Genomic DNA, 13009 nt, shown 5'->3' on the forward strand with positions numbered 1-13009 from the left:
TGTAAAGAAACTAAAAAAAAACAATTTTTCTGCCATTTGAAGTCTTAACTTGCACATGTCAAAAAAAAAAAAAAAATCACACTCAAATGCACTGCTGGTACATTAAGATTTCTTGATGGTCCCCTCAAATGCTTTTAATGTAATGTCATACACAAGTTCAATGTAGAAAGCTTGAGGAGTCTAAACACTTATGCTTCACAGAATCATAGAGTGGCCTGGTTTGAAAAGGACCACAATGATCATCTAGTTTCAACCCCCCTGCCACAGTCAGGGTGGCCAACCACCAGACCAGACTGCCCAGAGCCACATCCAGCCTGGCCTTGAATGCCTCCAGTGATGGGGCATCCACAGCCTCCTTGGGCAACCTGTTCCAGTGTGTCACCACCCTCTATGTGAAAAACTTCCTCCTAATATCTAACCTAAATCTCTCCTGTCTCAGTTTAAGACCATTTCCCCTTGTCCTATCACTATCCACCCTCATAAACAGCCGTTCTACCTCCTGTTTATATGCTGCCCTCAAGTACTGGAAGGCCACAATGAGGTCTCCCCAGAGCCTTTTCTTCTCCAAGCTAAAAAAGCCCAGTTCCCTCAACCCTTCTTTATAGGAGAGGTGCTCCAGTCCTCTGATCACCTTAGAGCCCCTCCTCTGGACCCATTCCAAGAGCTCCACATCCTTCCTGTACTGTGGGCCCCAGGCCTGGACGCAGTACTGCAGATGAGGCCTCATAAGAGCCGAGTACAGGGGGACAATCACCTCCCTCTCTTTGCTGGCCACCCCTTTTTTAATGCAGCCCAGAACACAGTTGGCCTTCCAGGCTGCAAGCACACTTCTGGCTTCTCGTCCACCAGGACCCCCAAGGCCTTCTTTGCAGGGCTGCTTCAACTACTTAACTCAAAGTCAGTCACAACTTACACCTACATTAAGAATTTATACAAAACATTTTCTTTAAAATTATATTTCCTAAGCAACCAAACCTACAAATTGAAACTTCTGCGCCAGTCAACTTACTTTCTCCACTAAGGTCAACAGACAAGATAGCTCTTGGATACTGGTATGATGTATTCTTCTCTGAGAACATGCTGCGCAAAGTCAGAGAGCTTCCCGAGGACCGCGTCAATGGAGAAGAGCACCTGTCCAAGAATTCAACGGAACTATCTTCATAATCTGAATAATCTGCAAAGTTAACAAGATTAACTTAATGTTACAATAAATAAAATTTGTGAGAAGTCTCAAAAAAGCGTTCAAAAAAAAAATTAATAGGAGAAAAAAAACACCGACATTGAGATTTTAGGAATGATTAAGCTGTGAACATGAAGTAGCAAATACCCATTGTTTCAATTTTTCCAGAAATTTCCAATACGAGACACAATGAAGTTCAGTAGCTAAGTATTAAAAAACAACACATTTAATACTCCCCCCCATATCTATCAGCCTCAGAATGTACAGAGGAATACTTTTTCATACAACATTTTATCTGTATAGGTAAGAAAGAAATCGCACAGTATCTTCTTTTTGTCCTGAGTTCATCCTTTATCATCTGTTATCCTTAGAGATCCTACTGGTAGATCTCTTTTCCTTAGATCTGCAGCATTTCAACAACGCTTTCTAGAAGTAATTGCAGATTATCCTGACAAGTTAAGCAATAAATGCACACCTACACACCCACAAAGAAGTACAAAAACAACTGCAGGGCTCTGCTGGACCCTCACAGGAACTCCACCCCCAGTGGCTCATTCCCAAGAACTCAATGGCAGGAGAACACACCTTGTTTGAGTCTCTCCCAGGGCACCAAAGGGCCCCATTGCATACAACAAACCTCTGAAATTTAGCAACAGATTAAACAGTAGAATTATTGTAATGTCCAAACAACATAAGAGGTAGATACATTTGAAGAGCTTAAAATGACAAGTCTAAAGAGACAAGAAGTAAAACCATTATTACCTGTTTATAATATTTTGACAGAAAAGGTTTATGAAATACTCTATCCACCATGTAGAGACAAGCTCATAAATAAGAACAAAGGTCTTACACAACAAAGGAACAAACAAAGGAACTTGTTTAGTTATAACATTAAGGCCACAAGCTGTTCTCTGAAATTTCTAATTTTTGTATTTACGTTGTTGGGAAACAAATTTTAGTATCTATTGTCAGAAAAGCACCAAATGGTTTGGCTCACCTTCAAAAATTGCATTTATCTTACCATGCTGTTTAGATTTCTTCTTCTTTTTCTTCTTCTTTTTCTGTTTTGATTTATGATCTTTTTCTTTTTTCTCTTTTTTTTCCTTTTCCTTTTCTTTCTTCTTACCTGAAAGAAAACTTGATCATTTTAAAACAACATCACTCTAAACTGCTTATTTTTTTTTAGCTCAACATTTTAATTTCAAACTATTCCGGTGGGGTAAGCAATGTTAATTAAGTAGTTTTTAACGGCTATTTAACTTGTGGTTTATTAGAAAAAAGCCTTCAATAGTGCAAAATCCCAAACACAAAGATGTGATAATAACACATTTCACACTTACAGAAAGTTCAAAGGCTTTAAAGGAAATTTCTTTGTCACAAAACTGCTCATGCTGTCAGCACTTTCAAGCAATATCTTCATAAAAAATGATTCTGACTAAAATTTACGGTGCATCTCTTGCTTCACAGTTCACTTATAAGCAGCACTGTTGATATATGCATAAGAACAAGCACTTTAGCTTAGAGAAATTCTATTTATTAGTTCTCCCAGACAAAATATATCTCACAGCACAGTCACTCCATGGTCATTTTCTAAGTAATCAACAGCAAGCTAAGGAAACTGAATTGTTACAGAAAGGAAATCATTAATGCCAGTGTTCAAAGATTATTTCTTGTATATATATATACATACTGAATCTTAGTATCTTCTTGTGCTGTTCAGAAGCATAATTCTTCCCTCACGGAAAAAAACAGGCCAATTCATATATGAATTCTCATTCCATCTTTAACTGTAATATTTACGCTGGGGAAAACCAAAGGCCTCTTACTTCACAAATTACTAAATGTTTTGTTACTAACACAAACTTATCCTTTTTCTCCTCTTGTTCTCTTAGGCCACCACATCAAAATAAATGCAGTACCACTGTAGTATCCTGGAAAGAGTATAGTGGAGGGCCACTAAGATGATAAAGGGCCTGGAGAAGCTCTCTTACGAGGAAAGGCTCAGTGACCTGGGTCTATTTAGTGTTTATTTAGTCTATTTAGGGTCTATTTAAGAAAGGATGACAGAGGGGATCTGACCCACTGTGGGGGGCAAAGGAATGAGGCCAGACTTTTTAGCAGTGTGTAGCAACAGGGCAAGGGGAAACAGCCACATACTGGAGCATAAGGAATTCCATACAAATGCACGTAAGAGCTTCTTCACGGTGAGAGTGTCAGAGCTCTGGAACAGGCTGCCCACGGAGGTTGTGGATTATCCTTCTCTGGTGATACTCAAAACCCACCTGTGAAACCTCATCTAGGAAGCCTGCTTTTCAGGGGAGGTTGGACTCGATCTCTAGAGGTCCCTTCCAGTCCCTACAATCCTGTGATTCTGTGATCACTAATTGAACTGGAAAAAAACAACCAAAAAAACCCACCACAACAATCCAACAACCGAAAACACCCACCTTTGGCTTCGGCCCCTCACAGGCACTACACAAATCCTTCTTCTGAGAACATTACTTTTCTTACACAGTTATTCCTTTACTATCAACTTGTCATATACGTTAGAACAGTTTTTAAGATCCCAAACTAAGGAAATACAGCTGAACTCTAGAGATATTTTACACTCCTATATTTGTGCTTTAGAGGCATCAAGTAAATGTTAGAGACTTTTACCTTTTTCCTAAAAATATCATTGCTCTACATACCATATGTTGTGGAACTCTTCTCTTCCAGTTTTCCTTTTCTTTCCACTCTCACTGCTCCTGAAAATTTAAGAATGTGAGATTTAAGTGTAATGTCTGACTAATGACCCCACTTTCTTGTAAAAACCATTAGAATGCAAAAATATCTATTGGTATATAACATAATACATACAAGCAATACAATGATTTTAATGTCAATTTACAGTTAATTTTATTCTCTAAAGCACTGGAAACAAAAAGCATTGTAGTTTACCAACTTCTGAATGCTTGTCCTTCTCAATCACGTTCTTTAATATTTTCTCCTTCAGACTCTCAAAACATTTCTCCTTTATGGGCACAGAGTACTGTACCTCTGTCCCTTCAGAGCTCACTGATGTGGAAGACCTCTTTTTTTTACTACTCCCTTTTGGTAACTTTAGACTATTGGTTAAAGGCAATTCCAGATGTAAGGCATGTACATGAGGCGAGGGTGCTGAAAACAAGAAGACAGATTTACTAGGCATTCAGTAAGAATTGCAGCCAGATCACTGACTGAGTAAGATCACTGAAACATCACATAGTGGTAACAACATTATCACACTTCATATATAATTACCGCACATGAATGCCTAGATCTTAGTTTTACATACAAAACAATACATGCCACAAGTTTCTTGTCTGTTTTGGAATTTGCATTCATTTCTAAATTATGTTTCTGCTTAAAGCCTATTTTTGCTTCTACTTTAAGCCTTTTTGTTTCCTTTTCATTCCACTGTAATGGAAATCAATGCCAACAGCAGAAGTGCTGATACTGTTAACATCATTCAAGTTATCTCATTCCAGTATGTGAACAGAGAACAGTTCTCATACATAATTCTCAGTGCTATGTGTTTATATTTCAGTTTACTGCGTTTTCACTGATTCTATGTATTTGATCCATATTTGAATTACATGCCAGCTACTGTAATAATTTGTCACAGAGATTGAACATTTACCAACAATTATTTTGCACTATTCAGTAAAGCTTGCTACACTTAGAAATTTCTCTACCTTTAATTGATATAAATGAGGAAATAACTTAGCATAATTAAAACCTAAAATTACAATTTTATTGCTGGTATTTATACTCCAACAGGACAATGTAATTCTCAAATAAAAAAAGAAAGAAGTACTGGTAAAGAAAATTACTGATATTGTTATAAGTTCCTGTGTTCACTGCTATTGTGGAAGCTGTTCAACCATAATTATGAAAGCCTAATCTTCATCAGCTCCCTTCACAATAAAAAATAAAAAGCCTGAAGGAGATTTGCTAGAAGTCAAGATAGGGAAAAACACAAAGCTGATTTGGAATAGGCAATGTTACAATAACTTAGTAAATTCATCAGTTGTAACTCTGGAGGAAAGGCACTAACAGCTTGTTGGTGGCTCTATAGGGCTGCTTTCCAGGCTTGGACAGATCAACCCAACCCTATTACGATGCAATGCACATTTTACATGAAACTCACTCCAGCTCCTACGCAACCTTCTCTGGAAAGCAGTAAAAAAAGCTAGTGTGAGAAAGCTGCAGGAGCTGCTTCATTTATCACACCACGCAGCATTCTCAAATGCCAAACGTCCCCAGCTCTACAATACAAGACTTCACAATACTACGCAATCAAGCAAGCAGTCAAATGCAACTGCTCAATTGCATGAGACCTTCTAATTCATGAGCTGTCCATTCTTGAGCCTTTCCAGAAGCTTGAGTCAAACATCACACATAAGAACCTAATCCTATTGACTCTGGTGAACCATCTAAGCTTTGCTTTCCTCTATTTCAAGGAGAATTAGCTTGGGATACTTATCAACATGAAACACTGTATCAAGTATTCCTTTCTTTGGTTTCCTTGTTAATATTTGTCTCTGTTAAAGAACAACCTGTTTTGCCACCTGCCACCCAGTGAATATATTTTAGCACCTCAGTAAAACAGTGGCTCTTCATATCTTGATGCTGTCTTGTCTCGTTTCTAAAGAGAACATAAAAGAATCACCCAAACACACCTAATTTGGTTTGCTATTTTGATGAAAATTTCACTTATTCTCTCTTTAAACAATGACTAGAATAATTCAGTTCCAGTCTGTACATTTAGAAGAATTTAGTATTTCATTTTCATTGTTCAAAAGAAACCCTGATCTGAAGCAGTCAGACACGTTCCAAGTTTGCTAATCACAACACAAATTTTAGTATCTCAAAATTCAGGACAAGAATGTCTGATAAAAGTAGGCAAGTAGTAATTAGGTAACTGTTTGAGGGAATATTTACTGCAGGCAGAGAACTGCTATGGGCACACAAACACCCATCTCAATGACAGAGCTCTCTAAACTGCCTTTGTATAGCTACCCAAGAAGAGAAATTACTGTTATGCCTGCACATACTGCTATATTCTTGTCTCTATTCATACAAACTAATGCTCTCGTTTTTTACTTATACTAACATAGCTCAACCTATACCTACTGTAATAGTACAGAATCAGAACATTATAGATCAAAAATCCATAATTCTCAAATCTTAAGTGAAAAATTAAGGTTTAGAAATCAGTTTTCAACTGTGTAATTATTATACCTTACAAATAACTACAAAATTAGACAAAGATGACAATCACAGTCTGAAGGGCAAGTAACAAAAGCAAAAGGGCAAATATGCATTTTAAAAATATGCCCATTATGGAGATGTTACAATACTAATGTTGTTTTTTTAAATTCCCAATTTATTCCTACTCAGGAATCTACACAACCACCTCCCACACAGTGAATGTGAGAAGTCTGCAATTAAAAGCAGAGAAAGATATTTCAAGATTGGATTTGCCAAACTGATGATTATGTCATTGTTCCATTACCACAAAATCTATTTTGTGTTTCTAGCACAAAAAAAGACTGGGTTCACATTAAAAACAAATGCAAATCATGGCTATTTACAGTTTCCCTTCCAGCATGTCTCTAGTAGTGCTTTTCCAGAGCTGGCATGGTTCAGGTGGCAGAAACCTCACCAGCATGAGAACAGGCAGACAACAGAATGCTGTGCTACAAACACATTTATCACTTTGTGGCACTGCTTTTGTCAGTTCAGCAAATTAAATTATATGATGTTCAAATTATTTATTTTGTTGCACGACATTCTTTTCCAGAGCTTTTGATGTTTCAACTTTCCTAGCAACAAAAATATAAACATTTAAGTGTAACAATCAGTATAATTCAGGGTTCAATCACCGTAATTCACCGTTTTACTTCAACAACTAGTAATATTAGTTTACTTGCAAGCAATATTTTCCTTTGAAATTTAAACTCCAGACTGCTTGCTCAAATGTTATTTACTCAGTGTATAACACCACAGTCAGTGCAGTACTCAATTCAACAGTTAAAAAGAAGCATACCAGTGTCTACTGAAGTACGCAGAATTTCCAAGTAGACTACAGAGAAGGAACAGATCACAGTGCTTTTGTGCTGCCTTTATAGAACAAGAGGTCCATTTTGTGCAGTGATTTAGTGAATGATCTGTGATAATACTAACAGTTTCCATTTATGCTTCAATACTTCAGCACACCTCATTCCTTGTCTTTGAAGGATACCAGTTAGTATTTTTTAAATAGAAAAGTGATTAAAATGCAGGATTTTTGATGAGGTAAATATATTTTTTCAATTTGCTCAACAGGTGGCCCCATCAGAATTCTAAACTTCTGAAATCACAACCTACATCTCTAGGACTAATATAAAGTATCTCTTAACCTCAGAAGTACCTCAGAAGGGTGAGTGATCATAATAGGTTATTTCAGCCTAAATACTTACCTCCATAATTTCTGAAACTATAGTTAATTGCTTCATTGATTACAAAAGAAAGCATATTCAACTTAAACATACTTAGCTAACTCTATCCACACTATCACTGAATGTTATTTACTCAGTGTTCACCAAGATCACCACGTCAGTCCAGACTACTTCAGTAAAATCTAACAGTAGAAACACAAATACAAGGACGTGGATTTAATGTACTTCAGATTTTAAAAAGTAAAAAAAAATCCAGATACATGGACGTATCAAAAGTTTTTGAATCACAAATAAAATGTTATTTCTCTTCATAGACACAGCTGTAGCCAGGACTGGATGAATCAAGATGTACAAGGATAGGTACAGATGCAGGAGTTTACTCAATGTCAAGCCAGTCCCATTATAGAAGCAGGCAACAAAAAAAACGCCCGTCAGTATTACCAGTGACATTTTAAATGATCCTCCAAACATGCTAGAAAAAAAATGTTAAATCCCTGTTAACCAAAATGTGTTCTAATTAACGAAAATAAAGACAGCAACTAGAAGTTGCTGATTTCCATTATGATACTGTTCTCTGAGTGGCCAATTATACACCTCCTCAAATCAATTCTACTGGCCAAAGACATGAAATAAAAAGACATTTGCATAACTAACTTTTCCAGTAATCCATGATTCTTTTACTATACAACATATCAGAAGTAAGCTGAGATTGCCACACGGTTTGACTTGAGAAATTAAGTAGTATTTTTAAAAGCTTACATAAGTTATTATAAATCTCTATAGCCTTCATTTTGACAAATTATTTTAAGAGATTAATATATACGTTGTTTTTTTTTTTCTTTTGAGGGAGAGAGAGAGAAAGAGAGAGGGGAAGAGAGAAAGAGAGGGACACAAGGGATGTTTAAAGTCATCTCATTTAACCTACACGATATCGATCCAAAAATCCTACTTAGTCTTTTCTGCACCACATTGGAGTAGCAATGCTGGAACTCGGTAAAGCAATCAATCACCGCTTACACAGAGCCAATGGGAGCGTGTGCGGGCAGACACACAAGGCAGCCACACACACACTGAACAGATCTTTCACTGACCTAGAATACTGCAACTACACAGGCTGCTCGGTGCAAACTCAATCGTATTTTTCCTCTGAATAGGTCTAAGTTCTATTTTCAGAATGGCAGAATTACATACTGTATGGTAACAGTACCTGTCCCTTGTTATAAAATGCATTTATCAAAAAGCTTCCCAATAACTGTATAATTAATAATTTCACTGTTCTTCTCCTACTTTATTGAATCATTTTCCTATTAAAGTCAATTTTTAAAAGATGGTATGATACACATATAGGAGCCTTATTTACAAAAAATAAAAGGGCATATGGACATCTAGCATATACTAGACTAAAAAGAATTTTTTTTTTTTAGGGTCTGCAAATCATAGCACGACCTCTTCTCTGAATCTAATTGTTTCTATTCAAGTGATTCACTTAAATGAAAGAAGCTAGAAAACTATTAAGAAGTGAGATAGATATAGCCCCAAGTTCCCATACTGGGCTCTACGCTTGCACGATGAGGGTGAACCAAATCCATATAAAATTCAGAGGATTTCAGCAATATTTTCAAATAACATTTCCTAGCAGGAAAATGACAAAATTTGTATTGCAAACAGAAGGGTGAAAGAATGCTGACTGGCTCTGAAAACTCTACTAAATTTAAAGCTAAAGCTACAAGATAAATGAGTATGTCTAGACTTAGTATTAGTATGTTAGTAAACAGCTATGATTTTTTTTAAACAATTTTTTTTCTTTAACAAGTTTTAACAACAGAAAATATTTTTGAAAGCAATACTGCATCTTACATTCCACACTCTCTCTGTACGATTAGATCAATTCTGTCTTAAGGCATGTTAGAGAAAGTGCTAATACAGCTTGAAGCTAGCAGAAGGCAAAGAATATCCAGATGGATGGACCACTTGAAGAGCTGTAGGTTTGCAAGCCTGCAGAAAGCAAAAATCTTATCTCCCCTTTTCACGTGACTGACTACATGCATGTTTTAATCCTACAACTGTAAGCCTAACTGATTGTACGCTGGATCTCTTTACCTGACGCTGTTGTAGCTATTCTTCCATCAGTTACTGCTTTGGAAGAAAGATATGTAATCATCTGAATATCTTCCTTGTCTTTACTGGGATACTCATTACGGAAAGTGGATTCTGTGGACAGTGGTGCTGTGACTTCCGAACTACGGCTTAAATCAAGAGGGAGACAGGGTCCACGCTTCTCAAGTGACATATGAGCAACATCAGGTACTACATAAAAGAAAGAATGTCATATTAAAAAAAGATACAAAGGCCCAACAAATAACATCTTGGCTTGCAGTGTTACATAACAAGGGAACAGCATTCAGCTTTAGCTACAGTAAATCAAAATGTCCCATTAGATGAAAACCACAAAAGATCTCATTTTTATGATTCAATTTCTCTTGGGCAGTTCTTTATTAGATTAAGATACATTACCCTCCAATTTTGATGACTGTTGATTTTGAGCACTGATGGAGAACACTTTTCCATCAGTAACTGGAGAGGGAGAAGAAACTTTTTCTACAGAATCATCAGGCAACGAGCAAGTGGCTAAACGCTGTGATCTTCTTCTCCGTTGGCTATGTTTGTAGGATCTAGGGGAATTCAGTGGCTGTGATGGACCTAAAAAGAGATCTTTCAATGTTCATGAAGCAGAGAGAGATATGATAATCTTACCGCAGTATGTTAGAGATCTAAAGATGGGAAGTGCTCTAAATAGCTCTTATCTGCAGAGCTGGTAATCACAGATGGACTGGTAAAGTAATTAGAAACTGTGACTACCAGAAAGGAAAAGTTACGTTCAAGACATAATTCTGCTTTTTACTTATTATACATTAATAGGGCATCTAATTCTCCACTGATAAAACACTATTTTTTTAAGAGCAAACAGTGTATTTATCAGAAGCAACCCTCCCCCCACCCCGCAGAAAACATAAGAATAGGTCATTTATAATGGAACTCAGCAACAGGTCTGTATAGTTAACAGAACAAATGACCATAGTTAAAGATCTAAAAAGTCACTGATAGTAGTAACATACATATTAAATAAATAAGAAAAAGCAGTGGTTCATTTTAGATCTCATCTCCTGACCTGATATCAATACCCCAACTACGCTTAAATGTCTACTACCAATGCATGGCATAGCAAAAAGGCTCAAGAATGTCTCACTTAAACAAAAGTGGGGTGATTGATATAGGATAATACAGGCCTGATTCATTAAAAACAAAGAAAACACTCCCCTAAACCTTTCTGTTTCTGTAGTTCCACACACATTTGCCTTGGAAAAATTCATTTAAGCCAATACACTGTAAATCATTGTTCTTTCTCTTTATGAACCTTTAGAGTAAAAGGTTCACAAGTTTAAAAGCAGAGATCTAACAAATAAAGAGTAAGAATTTCCACCAGGTGTGGTAATTACTTGGAACCCAAAGATTAAAACACAACTTTAGCAAGATCTAAGCTATTAATTAACAAACTTGTAAATTAGCTATTTTTAAGTGTACTGCTACAGAAAGCCTAACTTAAAGTAAAATGAAAAATTCCTCAAAGAAAACTCCTTACCATCTTGGGGTGGGAGGGAAGACATACTACAAACATTTTTAGGGGGCAACTAGGGCAATTTAAATCAACGTTTCCCAATTAAATAAAGATGGCTTACACACCTCCCTCTCCCACTCCTTTAAAAATATCAGTGAGAAGAGACTAGCAGAAACTTATGTTGAAAGGGAAAATATCAAGTGAAGGTTAAGGACAACGTACGATGTAGGTGTATTCTTCCACTCTTAAATAACTATTCTAAAAGTGAAACAAACTTAGCTTTTGACTTAACGTAGCCAATACTTGTTTAAATTCTTGGCCTAATCATCTAGCGTTCCCAAGCAACAAACAGCCTTTTTTAAACAAGGTCTGACCCTAAGAAAGAAAGAAAAAAAAAAAAATCTAACAAACTTTAAAACAAATCACAGAAATATTCCAGTACCTACAAAAATAAATAGTATATTCAAGAAGGCATGGTAAAACTTTCCCTGATCTTGATGACCAGTATTTTGGTACTTTCCAAATCAGTTACATGCACTAAGAGGCTGAACGCCTACGATATATTTTATGGGACAGTGAAGACTGATTTATGCATTTCCCCCTACAGATCTTGAACGTAACTTCTCTTTCACATGGTATTTATGGCAATACCACATTAAGGTGAAAAATGTCACAGCCAACAGGTGCATCATCAGTCTGCTGAAGACAGAATTTCCCAGAGAAGGAAAGATCCACAACCCAAGTGTATGTTTTTTATTTTTAATGAATCAGGCCCCTTCAGAAGAGAGGTTTGACTTATTTTGCATCACTCCTGATACTAATGTAGAGATTTAAGCTAGCAAGGAAGTCAACCATTAAAAGCCATGACTCAAACAAATGTATTATTTATGGTAGAGTAATTCATATGTCTTACTGTGTGACTTATCTTTTTAGAAGTACTAAGCTTCCCCTAATTCTCCCATTTGGGCTTTATTTTTTGTTACTGTTTTAAAAGCAGATTCATTTTTAAATGCAATATTCATTTATAACCCCAAAAATTATTTTCTGTATATCTCTCATAAGTAATTACAATATGTTCTTTAAAATGTCTGTGCTCACTAGTTTTATTTATCACAGAAGAAGGAAGCTGAGAGACCAGCGTCAAATCCTCGACTTGTATTAATTCTGGGCAAAGTGGTGATTTAGGGGGCTTTATACACCCAGAAGAATCTCCAGATTCTTGTTTGCATTTCTTGCTGCGAGCCTTTCCTGAAGACAAAGTTGAGGATAACAGTGCAGGTTTCTGAATGTTGGCAGAACTGCTAATATCAGCTTCATTTTTTTTCTGAATTTGTGGTTTAGGTGAAATCTCCTGAATAAATAATAAAAAATTGATACTTTTATTTCAGTTTCTTCACTGTAGTTCGTGTATTCTATTTTGAATTTTAAAAGCAATGTTAGTATTCAAATACATTTTAAGCAACATTACTTTCAGTACAAATAAAATATTTTAAATGCATCACATTAAATTTTTTTTTTAAAGGAGCACTATCAATTATTTTCAGTATTCAGAACACTCTTATTTCTATTTGAAATAGCTGCAAAAACCCTCAGAACAAAACTATTTCCCTTTATTCCCAATTAAAAATCCACCAAAGTCATTTTAGCTTGTCTTTTCCATCTTCAGTACACCAGGATCATCAAATGTTCTATCAAAGTGTAACTTGGGGAATTCTTGTTACATGACATACAGGCACTCAGCTATGATGG

At 36.2% G+C, this 13009-nt stretch overlaps 1 protein-coding gene across 6 annotated transcripts in view; it reads right to left on the reverse strand.

Annotated features, from left to right (window-relative positions):
- PHF20L1 (PHD finger protein 20 like 1) overlaps positions 1 to 13009 on the reverse strand; it is a 49281-nt gene that overhangs the window by 11328 nt on the left and 24944 nt on the right. For 3 of the 6 annotated variants that reach the window (XM_042836887.1, XM_042836881.1, XM_042836872.1), the window contains 7 exons: positions 12359 to 12611; positions 10159 to 10344; positions 9745 to 9951; positions 4121 to 4339; positions 3871 to 3927; positions 2202 to 2306; positions 1010 to 1174 (listed from right to left, as the gene is read on the reverse strand). In XM_042836887.1, the coding sequence (XP_042692821.1) occupies positions 1010 to 1174; positions 2202 to 2306; positions 3871 to 3927; positions 4121 to 4339; positions 9745 to 9951; positions 10159 to 10344; positions 12359 to 12611 (1192 nt within the window). The remainder of the gene's footprint in view (positions 1 to 1009; positions 1175 to 2201; positions 2307 to 3870; positions 3928 to 4120; positions 4340 to 9744; positions 9952 to 10158; positions 10345 to 12358; positions 12612 to 13009) is intronic. The other 3 variants (XM_042836913.1, XM_042836904.1, XM_042836895.1) reach the window with 1 other exon arrangement.

This window comes from Centrocercus urophasianus, unplaced genomic scaffold (assembly GCF_019232065.1).
Source record: "Centrocercus urophasianus isolate 14NV4802_14NV808 unplaced genomic scaffold, USGS_Curo_1.0 seq_11, whole genome shotgun sequence".
Classification (NCBI taxonomy): Eukaryota; Metazoa; Chordata; class Aves; order Galliformes; family Phasianidae; genus Centrocercus; species Centrocercus urophasianus.